Below are 15508 nucleotides of genomic sequence, written 5' to 3'. Positions count from 1 at the left end.
CTACCTTTAGCTGATTTCCTTGACATCCTTGCAGGGGTTTTCAACTGGTTTGCCTGAGAGACTTCAGTTACCACTCTTGAGAACATTACCTGGACTCGAAAACTGTTCAATGCTGAGGCCTGCTTATGCCGTGGAGTACGACTTCTTCCCTGCTCATCAGTGCTCTAGGTCACTTATGACAAAGAAAATTGATGGACTTTTCTTCTCTGGTCAAATAAATGGAACAACAGGCTATGAAGAGGCTGCTGCACAGGTTTTATATTTTAAGAGCCTCCTGTATTCTGCCTTTTATCCTGTTAAGTTATTGACCTAGATTTCTCTATATGAAGAGAATATTATTTGGTGGCTTATTCATGCATCTAAAAGGCCTTTGCTCATTTTTTGTCGTCTCTGATACAGGGAATTATATCTGGAATTAATGCTGCAAAGCACTCAGAAAGTAAGCCCCTCATTGTTCTTGAGAGGGAAAGCAGTTATATAGGGACTTTGATTGATGATCTGGTCACCAAAGACCTGCGAGAGCCTTACCGCATGTTAACAAGGTAGTGTGGAGCAAAATATTGCCATCATGAGTGATTGATATGAGGGGCTTCTTTTTAGTTATTATTATGTTAGTCTGATGTTGATATAGCAGATGTTGGGCTTGTTTGGTTTGTTTTTGAGAGAGTTGTTTTTGAAAAAAAATTTGGGGAGAGAGTTTATAAATTTTTTTGGTTTGTTTGGTTGTATATTTTGGGAGAAAAATTTTTTTTGGGAGTTTGGGATGATTTGATATTATGTTGTAATTGAGTAGATGTGTGTGAGAGAAAAAGTGATTGAGAATAAGAGAGAAGAGAGAAAAAGTGATTGAGAATAAGAGAGAAGAGAGAAAAAGTGATTGATTGATGTGTAAGAGAGAGAAATTGATTTTGAAAATTTTTTGAGAAAAATGTCAAACCAAACAATTTTTTAGAAATTTTTTTCTAAAACTCATCTCCAAAACTCAAACCAAGCATACCCGTTATTTCTTGAGAAGAAAAATTGAAGAATAGTCATGCATAGAAAAATGTTATATAAAGAATTGAGTTTATATTTGTAATATAATGGAAAACAGGGTCCCTAGACAAGTCGTTTGCAACTTGCATCTAGATTTATAGAATGAATTTTTTCTCCTGATTCTGCAAAATATTTATTCCATTCACCATTTTCAGTATTATACTCCTGGTTGAGATACTGTAAATTTGTAATTTTTGTTCCTGAACTGACACTTATATGCCAGCACCATGTTGTGCAAGACATGCAAAACCAGGGAATGACAGATTGCCTGTGCTACTATTTTTTTCTTTCTTTCTTCACATTGAACAGCTTTATGTTTACGGAAAATTGCATCACTTCCAAATATGAATATTTCAAAGAAAAATCTAAAGTCTCGTATTGGATTTACGCTGTAAAGAAAAATCAGAATGTCATCTTTGTATGTTATGTTTAGGGTTCACAAATTATGATGCTTGATTGAAGCAAAACGCAGAGAAAGGGAGGGGTTATTGTTGCTTCTGATTGCAAGTTGTGCCTTACCTTATTTTTTTTTACCCAGTCAGACCCTTAATTTTGTAGAAAATTAACAAATCAAATACTTTAATTAAACACAATGAGTTTGTTTCGAACTGATTAAATAAGTTTATCTTGAGATATTATCAATTATAGGAATGCCAAATTCCTAAAATTTGTTTTGTACTTCCAAGATTATTTACCCAAAAACATTTGAGGTCTCCATGGAAATAGAGTGATTCCAGGCTGTTTCCTGTAGCAAATAAAGTGGCATATCCATTCCTTTGGAGCCGCTAAAGAAACAAGGCCATGATAGTTTAAAGTTGATATGTGATCAAGTTTGTGCATTACTTGCTAAGTTGCTACTTCCAGGTTCATTTTGTGGCACTTTGGAAGGTGTGGAACAGTGAACCTTTTTTTTGTCTTACAAATTCAGTTACAGTTGTGACCGCTATAAACTTCTGATGCATTGGTGTGCTATTCTAGTATGTCTACCAAACAACTTGTATGATTCCTGCCAAACCCCCAAGATTCTCTTTATGGCTATGCTCTAGATAGTTTCACACTTCGAAAGTTCTGAGGGTAGTGACTGACCCTCTGTAGGGCCATTTATTCATTTTCGTATGTTTGTTTTAATATTTGATTAATGGCCTGTCTTAATTGTTGTTTTTCCTCTGTTAGCCGCTCAGAACACCGTTTACTGCTACGATCTGACAATGCTGACAGCCGTCTCACTCCTCTGGGCCATGAAATTGGTTTGATAGATGATAGACGCTGGAAAATATATCAGGATAAGCAAGCCCTAATTTCAGAGGAAAAGAAGCGATTAAAAACTGTCAGGATTTCAGGTTGGTACTGCTACCTGTTTAATAATGCTGGCTGACGGGAAAACTCAAAAATAACCATCACATCATTTATGAAAGTTGTGTGTCTGTACAAGTATAGGCTGAGCCGTTTATGTGGAGACCAAATGTACTGTTTAAATATGCCAATCTATGTTGATATGGATGCTTCAAGATGTGTTTTAAGTGTTTCAGACATGGAAGTGAAATCCATATGGTTGCAGAACATTAGTTCTGCTTCTGGTTGTCAGATGTTTACCTTACTAGCATGTGCACGAAAAGAAGGAAAGCATTCATCATTAGTTTGAAGCTCTTCTATGAATTGGAGGTTAAGCATCTAAGAAACTCATCTATGTATTCCATGTGAAATTAGATGCTTGTCCCTTGATTTGGGCCTTTACTTTTTCAATTGACGAGTATTGAACTTTGCACCCCGTGTTGGCTTGGGAATTTTGTTTCTCACATACCCGTATATTAGGCAAGCAAGTTAAAATTTTAGAACCAAAAATAGGCTTGGAGTTGTTTAATTTTAGAGGTATTGATTATTGATACCCAACTTGTGATTTGGTGCTCACTTCCAGGTGGAGATTTGGCTGCTGATGTTACTCGTTTGTCTTCTCAACCAGTGAAGGACTCCTCGACGCTGGAAAGTCTTCTTAAGAAACCTCACATACCCTATAAAATTCTTGACAAGCATGGTTTTGGAAATAAACTTCTAACTAGAATGGAGAAAGAATGCGTGGAGATTGATATCAAGTACGAGGGCTTCATTTTGCGCCAGCAGAGCCAACTGCAGCAGGTTTGTAATCAATGGTAGTAGATTGTTGCATTTCATTTACCATTTGTAAGTTATTATGTCCAGACATGGACCTGGTTAAACATGTCAAGAGTTTTGCTTTTTGAACATGTATCACTGTCGACTCGATACTATCATGGATCATAGCAATCAGTCTGTATTCGGAGTGATATAAATTATGCTGACATATATGGTTTACGTTATTGAGCATGTTTTACATATATGCTTATCACATTGTCCATTCATTTCCCTGTCTACTTGTAGATGGTTCACCAGCAACATAGGCCTCTTCCTGAGGACTTGAATTACTATTCAATGACAACTTTGTCCCTTGAAGCACGTGAAAAACTGTCAAAGGTACGTTAAATCATATATATGCTTTGAAATAATCTATAGGAAAATTTCAGGTTTTTTCTTTTTTGTTTTTTCTTTATCTTTTTTTTTTTTTTCTTTTTTTTTTTTCCCGGTGGCATTTAAAGGAATTAATTGAAGAATTTGTATGACATGGACGTTATGTAGGAGAGTGAAAGTATCTGAAATTTTTTCTGGATACAGATGCAAGGTGTCATCACCATCACTTAACCTTGATTTTTATGTTTTCATATTTTTTAGTGTGTGCTACCACAATCATTTGGCCAATGCTTCTGGATGGTTATATGTAACTTTTGCTCATTTTATTTATAATAAAGATCTGATAATATAAACTGTTATTTATATCTGTAATGAGTGAAACACTTCTATATTGCTAGACCATGGCTAGCCCTATGCTCTGTTGCTTTTTTGCTTGATTTCAAAGTGCTTTGTGCTGTCATACAAGATTTCTGGAAATTTAACTCTTTAAACATATTGCTCCAGGGGAAACATCAATTTTGTGTATAATAAACCAAGTTGTACAAAGGCCCAAACCCTAGGCAAATGTTGACATTTCATTTTGATGCATGTTTCTTCTGGAAGATGCATTGGCAAATTGTCTTGGTTCAGTTCATTTGGAAATTCTTAATTCTGTAGCATTTATTTCATTTCTAAAATTGCATTTGCTGCTTCTGAAAAATATGGTCAGCACAAACCCTAGGCCGTCACCTCAGGCCCTATTTTTTTTTCTTCAAAAGGCCTTGAATCTTTAAGATACTTGCTAAACGTCCGGCCAAAAAAATTGACTTGACTTGTCCAAAGTCCCCAATAGTAAAGCCTGGTAAAAATCCTTGCACAAAGGCTCTCGATAGTAAAGGGCTTAAAAAATTTTCTTTTTGTCCAAAGGCCTAGTTGCAAATAAATTTCTTGAATTTTTTAAGAGTTTAACAGAAGACGGAAGAAGCTTAAGAGTTTGCTGGCCTAGTAACTAGTACTAGAAGCTACCCTCTTTGACTTTTCTTTTTTTTTTTTTGGTGAAGCTTGATGATTAAGAAATCTCTGAAGGCATGGTTTTGCTCAGTTATGCATTGAATTCTCTTTCTTTCAGATCAGGCCACAAACCATTGGTCAAGCAAGCAGAGTTGGTGGTGTTAGCCCGGCTGATATTACTGCTCTCCTCATTGTCTTGGAATCCAACCGAAGGAAAGCCCAGGAAGAGAGGAAAAAACAAATGTTGGCTTCTGTCTTGACAGATACGAGCCAACAGGTGTCTGAAGTTCCTCTTTCGTAGACATCATACTCGTAAAATCTGATTTTGATGCCTTATTCATCAGGTTAGTAGCCATTCTGCTGCCAATTCTTTTGGTTAAACCCTAAGAAGCTCGGGCATGGGTATGGGTACGGGTATGTTTCCAGACACAGGACACATCGATTCTCAAAAAAAATATAATTTTTATATATTTTTATTTACTATGTATATGAATATAAATTTAAGATACATAGATATGAGAAGCATCAATGTATATGCATGTATTATTTATGAGTGTATTTTTATTTTTCTACTTTTTCCCTCTTTATTCCCTTATATTTACTTTGACCTGAAATAAGTTCTAAATTTTTTATTTTATAAAAAAACTTACAAAGGTATCTTGAGGCGTGTCCAAACACAGGACATGTGTCCATGATGCGTTCCTTCTAAAAAATAATAATTAAAAAAATTGACACACCACGTGGCATGTTAGACAGGTGGACACGCATCCAGGCCATGTTAGTGTGTCTTAGGTTTCACCGCTTGTGATATTTTTAGTTTTGATGTGAGTTCTTTCTAGCCATCATTTTCATAAACAGGTTCAAAAGAATCAAACTAGACCAAAACTCTGCCAGAACATCAAGCCTAATCCCATCACAATGAAGCTGACTTGGTCATAAACTGCAAGGAACTTCTCTTTTATGCTGCTGCCAATCCAGGAAACGTTGGATCGGTGCAGAGAATTGATTTACAACAAAGAAATCAAATGCTGATGAAGTGTCAAGCTAAAATGTTAGCATACAATCAACTGACCTGGACTATATATCATGTCTTAGACTTGCTGTCATGTAATTTTATTTGTATAGATGCTGTAATTATGTTTAACATAGGTCTCAAAGTGATCAATCATTGATGCCTTCTTTTTAACCAGGCCAATAGTGGATGTCTTATTTATTTTTGACCAAGATCTGTTTGGTCTGAACTTGTTAACTTAATTCCATTTTTTAAAGCATTATATTGTCATCGCACCGGTATGAGATTGAGTTTTGTGAAGCTGTTGTGGGATTACATGATGAAGAGTCAATGGTGTCTTTGATGGGAACAGAGAGTGGAGAGAGAATGTGGAAAACAATAGAAGAAAGTTGGAGATTATTTTAATTTAAAAAGAAATTATAAAGATTAATATCTAAAAGAAATAGGGAAAAAAATAGAGTATTTTATTGTAGACTATATTTGAAAAGTAGTTTTATAAAACATGATAGTGTTGTTGGAGATGCTCTGAGGATTGCAGTGATTATGGGTGGCAATGGGGAAGTTTTATTTCTACACATTTAATTATTTTGATGTACACATTTAATGAAATATTATTTTAATGAAAATTATATCCTAAACTAAAATGAGTAAAATGGACATCAACCAACACTTATAATATTATATGAAAATATTTTTTGTACACATTTTTTAAAAATAAAAAAATCTCAATGTACACATTTTGAGTAAAAAAAAATTGAATCTTAATTTTTTCATTATTGTCACCTTATTTGTTACACACTTTATACTCTTTTATTGATATTTCTTTAATCTCTAGATTTATACTCTATTAGTGATGAAAATGCTAATTTTTTTGTGAAGAATTACTTTTTTTCCCTTTTGGCAGTTTTTACTCGAATAACCAGTGCCGAATTATTTCTTTATATTTGGACATTAGCAGTTGAATTATTTCATTATATTCAGATATCAACTATTTATTTTTTTCAGAACAAATTTGTTGAACTAACTATTTCTATTCGGAAGTTAAGTTTCAAATTATAATTTCTAATTTTAGAAAATCAATGCCGAAATTCCCAAACCAAAAAACATTATAAAAAATAAAAAATAAAAACTAGGGTTTTATGGCAATGATGTGCACATAGATCTGAAAATGGTAAATGCAATAACAAAATAAAAAGATACTTCATATTCAACAATATTTTAAAGGGTTTTTAATGGTGTTTTCAATGGAAGTTCAATAAGGTCTTCAATGAAGGATTTTGTCTTTATTTCACTTCACTTTGAATGGTCTTCACGTAGGTTTATAATGAGTCTACAAATCTGAAAGTAGGCTCACTCAATAAGTGTGTGAAAAGGAAGATTGAGTGGTGTGTACAATAGTTATTAGTGAAGGGTATAATTGTAAATTTTAGTGTGTAAATTGAAAAAATTAATTAATAATCAAATTAATAAATGTGTATACTAAGAAAAGATATGTATTAAAATAATTAAATGTGTGGAAATATAATTTCCTGTGGCAATGGAGTGTGGGTGAGGGTGTAGGTGTAGGTGTGGGTGTAGTGGTGGAGGTGAGACAACCATAACACTAGGCCATTAATAACCTTTTACCCAAACTTATGTTCAAATATTTGTCCATTGAAATAATTCATATCACACAGAGGTTTTGCTTAAATTTATGCAAAATTTGAATAATGTTTGAAAATGACCAATTGACTTTCTACTTATTGAATTGATTAAGATTAATTTTCAATGGTTAGTTTTACTCTCTTTTTATGAATTCGTGTATATTGACTTCTTTAATTATAAAAATTGTATAAATACATTATTTCTTAGGGTTTTTTTTTTATAGTCCCTGGTATTAAAACTTTATAGTATAAAGGACATCTAATATTTTCATAATGTCTGAGGTCCTTCAATTTGATCCAGAGAAATTCTGGTCCAAAGAAATTCTATCCAAAGAAATTTCAACCCAGAGAAATTTCAAACCAAAGAAATTTGAAATTTCTCTGGTTTGTTCAATTTTTTTGATTTTCTATGTTTTGAAATTTCTCTAGGGCTAAATTTTCTCACAAATAACTCTGTGATTTACTGCTTTGCTTGCCTTCATTCTTGGTGTCAAGCAAATTATGGGAATTTCTCTGGCCTTTTCCAGAGAAATTCTCTCCAAAGAAATTTCCGAATTTCTCTAGATGAGAATTTCTCTGGAAAGAATGAGAGATGAAATCAAACAACATCAATATTGCTCTCCTTCTCAACAAGAGGGTTTCAAAATTTGATTTCACAAACATTGGGTTTTATACAAATTAAGCATTCCAAGTTCCAGCTCGAAACCAAAGAATTTCTCTTGACCAACTCAGAGAAAATTCAGTTCAGGTAATCGTGATTTACCATTTCTTTCTGATAATGGATCATCTGCATCAGCTTTGCGGTAGGAAATTATAAGATCCTGATCACTTGTGATATATATGTTGTTTGTGTTGCAATCAGGATGCCACAAGGGGTGATCCTCAAATGAAGTTACGAGCTCCTCACAGAAGTTCCAAACAACCACCATCCTGTTTCTGAAAGGCAGGAACAACTGGTTCTCATATAAATGTAGATGGAGTCATAAATATAAATGCAGATGGAGTCATAAATTCAGTTCAGCTAACTTTTGTTAGTTCAGAATTGCGAACCTGCAAATAACAAATATCAGATATTAAACGTAGATTAAAACAAATTATTTCAAAACCACAAGAAAGATCCTTACATCAAGAATCTGAAGATTCTCACTTTCTTGCTTGACGAGAAGTTTCTCGTTGAACTATTCAATGAAATCCACCTTCTTATTCTGATAAAAGAGATTTTGAAAGTTTTGAGAACTGTACCATCATTTATTGAAAGAATCTTAAGAGGAACATGGCCACTAGCTTTGGTAAAAATCAACAACATGATACCTGCACTGTTTTTCAGAAACCAAAGAAAAAATGGGTAAGCTACATATGCATGATACAATACCACAAACACTTGTCGTCTACACTGTTCAGGTGTTTGACAAAGAAAGTTGAGGTTTGTGCCATACATAAACCGAATGTCAACGAAGTTCGCCATATGGGAATGATGTTTATGACCAGCTTCGTTATATTCAACATTTGACATATATATGTGCTGACATTGTATATATATATGTATGTATCATACATATATATATATATATACATTTATCAACAATGAAAAGATAGAACAAACTATAGAACCAGAGGGTGTTGCTTCCGCAAAGTCAACGAAGATCAACCTCGAATCGGTGATCGCGAACGTTCAATCGACTCCTCTGCTTCCATTCACGACTCAGCTAATGTGTTTCTCACCATCGTCTACTTCGAATTCATCAGAGATCGCTGCTGATGAAACGCTAAACCCGAATTCGATCTCTGAGGACGAAGAGTTCGTTGTGAAGCTCAAGAGTCTGGAGCTCTGAGAAAGCTCACAAGGATGAAGGAAGAAACTAGGGTTTGGGGTTGATGTAGAAGAGAGAGAGAGAGAGAGAGAGCAAAGAGGGAGAAGAGAGAGACCAAACTCAGTTTTTTAAGCCCCTTCGTTTCTTCTTAAATTTCTCCGCGATATATAAGTTTGGGGTTGAAGGACTTTAGACATTATAAAATAATATTGTGAATCTCTTCCATTATTAAAAGTGGGAGAGGGACCTTAGACTAATTTTTCCTATTTCTTAAAGTAGTTTAGAGGGACGAAAGTAATATATTCTTATAGTTAAAATAAGTCACAATGTATGAATTCATAAATGAGAAAGATAAAGTGACACTTGCAAATAATTGAGAGGTGTTATTATAATTGATCCAATGAAATTAAAATCAAATTAAAGAAAATCTTGACAATATACCTTTTTAGTAAAAAAGTAAAAAAAAAATATTGCAAAAAAATCAATTATTATTTCAAATTTTTTACATGTTTTCTTGTATAAAGTTTAAAAAAAAAAAAAAAAAAAACTTTTAATAGACAATTCATAAAATAACTCTAAAAATTGTCAAAATTTGTAGGTGTTTGTGAAAATTCCAGAAAAAATATATTTTATTGATAAATAATGCAAACAAAAAGAGATACAAATAGATCAGGCCTAGACACGGATATCTCGTTTTTTTTAAGGAGATCAAGCCTATTGCAGTAAGAAGAACCCAAATACCGATGCAGCAATCACAAAACTATGACTTGTCCCCTCCAGGATACAACAGCCCGACCACTTGTCGTATGATTCAGGCCAACTCTGCACAAGATGGTGAACCCAAAGCTCCACCAAGAAAAACACCCTTCTTTGCTAGTAATCTCTCTTGTATAGAAAATAGTTTGTGTGTTGGTGTAGAAAAGAGTAGAAGAGAATAACTATTTATGGGCCACTAGGACATTACAAAATACACCAAAAAATAATAATGACCATGAACTTAGGGACAAGGGAGAATCTCCAAATAAATAACTCACCACCAAGTCCACAAACCTAATTAATTTTCATTCATGAACAAGACAAAAGGTCACCAAAGCAATGAATCTCCATTCATGAATAAGGTAAGATTCATGAATAAGACAAAAGAGGATTCATGAACAATATAAATAAATAAATAAATAAAAGATATTAAAATGGTCCAACAATCTCCTATTCATTTTAATATCAACAAGGATAAGAGAGATAACCAAACAAAGATAGACTAGTATGCATCATAAAGGTATGCTCTGCATTGAACCTTTATTAGTGAAACAACAACCTCTACTCCAGAGTCAATAGTAGTCTCAGACTTGAACTATAACTACTTAAGGGAAATAAAGTATTACTACTCACACATAATAGTCCAGGTGTTGACATGAGTTTTAATAGCCAGCAGATTACGGTCTTGTGCTTATCCCAGTTTTCATAAGCATATTTGAGAATAAGCCTTGTTCTCATAGAAAGCCACCCCACTTTTATGCTTACATAAGTGAAATCTGTCAAAGATGTTTCTATAATTGACACACCCCACTCAACAAGAGCTTTAGAATTTCATTAAGAGTATAAAAGCTCAATCCTCCAACATTACGGGACAAATGCACTTACATCATAGGGATGGATAACAAAATATTAAAGAGTTCATTTTTACAACCACCATATGATTTGTTCTTCCCATTGAACCTAGTTACAGGATCTTTGGTCCCTAGGTTGAGTATACTCATACATGGTTTATGATTTTATAGGCTTCAAACCCATCGCCCTCGATGTATTCCAGACCCTATCTCTCGCCAAGGCCTTGGTTATCGGATCCGCAAGATTATCACAAGATCTTACATAATTCACAGTTATGATGCCATTGCTCAAATAGGATCTCACATTACTGTGTTTCCTTCGAATATGTCTAGATTTACCATTATAAAAATGGTTGTTCATTCTACCAATAGCAACAGTGTTATCACACCGAATTAACACAGGAGGAATTGACTTTTCCCAAAAAGGGATTTCATGTAACAAATCTCTCAACCAATTTGCTTCCTCACATGCTGAAACTAACGCTATAAGCTCAGCTTCTATAGTAGAATTAGCAATTATAGTCTATTTTTTAGACTTCCAACATATAACACCACCACCCAAAATAAAAATAAAACCCTAGGTAGAGAGAGAATCACCTGACAAAGTGTTCCAATCGGCATCACTATACCACAAAATACTTGTTATAAAACAAACCATAATTTTTGGTACCAAATAAATATCTCATTATTCTTCCCATGGCTAGGTAATGATCTCGACTTGGTTTGCTAGTAAACCTGCTAAGTACTTCAACAGTATATGCAATGTCAGGTCTAGTACAGTCAGTAGCATATCTCAAGCTACCAATCATGCTAGCATATTCCTTTTGATTAATCACTTCTTTTTCATTTGTTACAACAGATAAATGTATACTTGCATCAAAATGAGTAGCAACATGTTTACAGTCTAAAAAATTATATTTTTTAAAAATTTTCTCAACATAATACTACTAATCAAGAAAAATACCATCATTAGTCTTGGTAATTTTAATTCCCATAATAAAATTGGCTTCACCAAGATCTTTCATATCAAAGCGGCTGTTAAGCATATTTTTAGTCTTATTTATAATATACAAATTAGAGCCAAAGATAAGTAGATCATTCACATATAGGCTAATAATCACATGTGCATTCTTACAAGTTTTATAATATATGCACTTATCACATTCATTAGTCTTATAGCCATTCTCAAGCATGCAGAAATCAAATTTCCCATGCAATTGTTTAGGAGCTTGTTTTAAACCATAAAGAGATTTAGTTAGCCTACGCCTTGCTTTCTTGGTCAGGCTCCACAAAGCCTTCGGTTTGGTCCATGTAAATCTCCTTATTTAGATCTCCATTTAAAAATGCTGGTTTTCACATCCATTTGATGAATTTTTAAATCATGAATTGCAGCCACTGTTATCAACAGTCTAATGGATGTAATTATAGTAACCGGAGAAAAAGTATCAAAGAAATCAAGATCAACTTGTTACTTAAAACTTTTAGCAACAAGCCTCGCTTTATATTTATCTATAGTTCCATCCGGTTTAATTTTGTTACGAAGGACCCATTTACACCCAATAGTTTTACAACCTGGAGGTAAATCCACTAGTTTCCATGTTTTATTTGAAAGTAGTGAATCTATCTCATCATTTACAACCTCTCTCCAGAAAATAGTATCAGGTGATGATAAAGCTTCTTGCACCGTAAGAAGAATTTCTTCCACATTATAAAGATAATAGTCAGGGCCAAAATCTTTTTAAACACTAGCTCGTTTACTCCTCATTGGTTGAATTTGAGAATTTTCTTGTTATTGAAAAACTTGAGAAGGAGTAGAAGAGTTAGGCACGGATAAAATATTTTCAGAAATTATTTGACCCTTACTATTTCTAGATTTGAAATGAAATTTATTTTCATGAAAAATAGCATCACCTGATTCAAAAAATAATATTATTTTTCATATCAAAAAAATCTATAAATTGTACTATGCAACGCATACCCAAGAAAAGCACAAATAGTAGCTCGTTCACCAAATTTAGGTCGTTTAGAATCTGCAAGCCTCACAAAAGTTAAACAACCCCAAACCCTCAAATAACCTAATTTGGTTTATGCCCCCGCCACAACTCATAAGGTACAATTTTAGTCTTCTTGTGTGGCACTCTATTTATCACATGGCAAGCTGTCAAAATAATCTCGCCCCAAAGATTTAAGGGAGCACCTGAATCGGTAAGCATAGTATTCGTCAAGTCAATTAACGTTCTATTTTTTGTTTCAGCTACGCCATTAGATGGAGGTGAATATGGTGGAGTAGCCTCATGAATAATTTCCAATGATTGAACAAAAGAGTTGAATCCAAGAGATTCAAATTCCCGGCCTCTATCACTTCTAATTCTCTTAATCTTTTTACCGAATTAATTTTCTATTTCAAGAAGGAATTCTTTAAATTTCTCAAAAGCATCACTTTTATTTTTTAATAAATATACGTTTGTGTATTTTGAAAAATCATCAATAAAAGTGATAAAATATTGGTTACCACCTCGAGTTAAAATTCCTTCAAACTTACACAAATCAGTATGAAATAATTCTAGCAATTCGGTATTTTTTTCAACTCTTTTATGAGGCCTCTTGGTAATTTTTGTTTTACTGCAAACTTCACATTTCTCAAAATTTTACCCACAAAAATACCCTTATTGGTAATCACATGTTGATCAGATTCTATAGTTTGCTTAAAACTAGCCTTATTCAACAAATAACTTGACATCAAATTCTTCTTCATGGACAGTGTATAAAGCACACCTTTTAAAGTAAGCACACGTCCAGAGGTGAACTTAAGGTCAACCTCACCACTCCCAAATATCTTGGTTTAACTAGAGTCACCAGGCATAATTGTTTTCTCATCATCAAAGAGAGTATACAACTTGAACCAAGCTTGATCATAATAAACATGTCTATTGGCACCAGAATTTGCCCATCAACCGTCCGCATAATTAACTATGCAAATGTCTGTAATCATCGCCACAAATGGCTCCTCGATAACATTAGCCTTTAGGGCAGGTGCACATTTTCGGAATTTGCAAGTTCGAGTAATATGCCCACTTTTGCCACAGACAAAGCATGTAAAATTTTATAGAGGTGATAGACCTTGGTTCTTATTTGGATTAATCCATTTATTGTGAGGTTTACCATAATTCTTCATATTCTTTTTATAAGGCTTCAAATAAGCATTATTGGAATAGTGACCTTTGGGTAAGTTATTATTTGTTGAAACAAAATTTACCTTTGTGGTAGAATTGTCATTACCCTCTTGTGTGATTAATGCATCTTGGCCTCTAGCCTCATCTTCGACTCGGATGCGAGTAATTAACGCCTCTAAGGAAGTCTCATTTTGTTTGTGGTGCATGCTCTATTGGAATTATCTCCAATATGGCGGTAGCTTGTCAACAAGTCTTACAACTACTAACTTGTCACCAATCTTGATGCCTTCAGATTTTACTTCTGCAACTATCATTTGGAAATCTTGTGCTTGCTCCACAGCAGATTTGGATCCACCATTTGGAAGCGAAAAAAGCAGCTAGCGACATACTTTTTTGTTCCTGCCTCTTTAGTATCATATTTAGTCTGTAAAGCTTTCCAAATTTTTTTTTGTGAAAGTGTAAGTGGTGTCATAATAATCATAAAATTGATCAGTAAGTCAATTTAAGATATAAAAGCGACATTTATACTCATCTGTATTATAAGAAGCCACTTTTGCTTCATGTGCCTTGTAGTCTTCATAATTTATCTCCTCAGTTGGGATTTTGTTTCGGTTAAGGTAAAAAAAAACTTTTTATTTCCACCTCTTAAAATGAACTCCCTTGAACTTGAAAGGCTTGTTGAGATCTCCAATTCCATCATTGGTTTTTTCTGGTACTTCTTCCATGGCTGATCTCCTTAAAATTGTTGGTCAAAATTCCAGAAAAAATATGTTTCATTGATAAATAATGCAAAGAAAAAAAGATACAAATAGATCAGGCTGAGGCACGGATATCTCGTTTTCTTTAAGGAGATCAAGCCCACTGCGGTAGGCATAATCCAAATACCGATGCAGCAGTTACAAAACTATGATTTGTCCCCTCTAGGATACAATAGCTCGACCACTTGTCGTATAGTTCAAACCAACTTTGCACAAGTTGGTGAACCCAAAATTCCACCAAGAAAAACACCCTTCTTTGCTAGTAATCTCTCTTATACAGAAAATAGTTGGTGTGTTGGTATAAAAAAGAGTAGAATAGAGGAATTATTTATAGGCCACTAGGATATTACAAAATACACCAAAAAATAATAATGACCATGAACCTATAGACAAGGGAGAGTCTCCAAATAAAAAACTCACTACTAAGTCCATGAACCTAATTAATCTTCATTCATGAACAAGACAAAAGGTCACCAAAATAATGAATCTCCATTCATGAATAAGATAAGATTCATGAATAAGACAAAAGAAGATTCATGAACAATATAAATAAATAAATAAATAAATAAATAAAAGATATTAAAATGGTCCAACAGTAAGTAAAATAACAATTCATGGCAAACTCTATCTTAGCGTTTGGCTTATTTTTCAAAACTCAACTATGTTTTTAAATCATAATTTAGATAAACACATGTTAACCAAATATATTTTTAAAATACAACTCAAAATTACTTCAAAACTTCTCTCTTCTCTTTTTTATATTATTATTATTCAACCAATTAATCACTTTTTCTTTTCCATCTTTCCTCTCTCTTCTCAAATTCTATCACATTTTATAGATTAATCAATAAAAAATATTTAAAAAAATTACAAATCATCAAAAAAATTATATTCAAAATTTATAATTAAACAAATTTTTTCTTTTTAAATCATAATTCAAAAACTTAAAACACAACTTTACATTAAAATAATAATTGTAAAGCTAAACCAAACAAATG

At 33.3% G+C, this 15508-nt stretch overlaps 1 protein-coding gene across 4 annotated transcripts in view; it reads left to right on the top strand.

Annotated features, from left to right (window-relative positions):
* LOC114285831 (glucose-inhibited division family A protein) overlaps window positions 1-5788 on the top strand; it is a 43129-nt gene extending 37341 nt beyond the window's left edge. The window contains exons 8-14 of one of the 4 annotated variants that reach the window (XM_082923483.1): window positions 35-253; window positions 400-542; window positions 2209-2375; window positions 2951-3168; window positions 3430-3522; window positions 4625-4850; window positions 5346-5788. In XM_082923483.1, the coding sequence (XP_082779609.1) occupies window positions 35-253; window positions 400-542; window positions 2209-2375; window positions 2951-3168; window positions 3430-3522; window positions 4625-4807 (1023 nt within the window). In that variant the 3' untranslated portion in view covers window positions 4808-4850; window positions 5346-5788. Of the gene's footprint in view, window positions 1-34; window positions 296-399; window positions 543-2208; window positions 2376-2950; window positions 3169-3429; window positions 3523-4624; window positions 4851-5345 lie in introns of all 4 variants that reach the window. The other 3 variants (XM_082923480.1, XM_082923472.1, XM_082923476.1) reach the window with 3 other exon arrangements.
* Window positions 5789-15508: the final 9720 nt, after the last annotated feature.

Source organism: Camellia sinensis, chromosome 1 (genome assembly GCF_055761805.1).
Source record: "Camellia sinensis isolate YWXY chromosome 1, ASM5576180v1, whole genome shotgun sequence".
Classification (NCBI taxonomy): Eukaryota; Viridiplantae; Streptophyta; class Magnoliopsida; order Ericales; family Theaceae; genus Camellia; species Camellia sinensis.
This window is presented reverse-complemented; position numbering and strand designations above follow the sequence as displayed.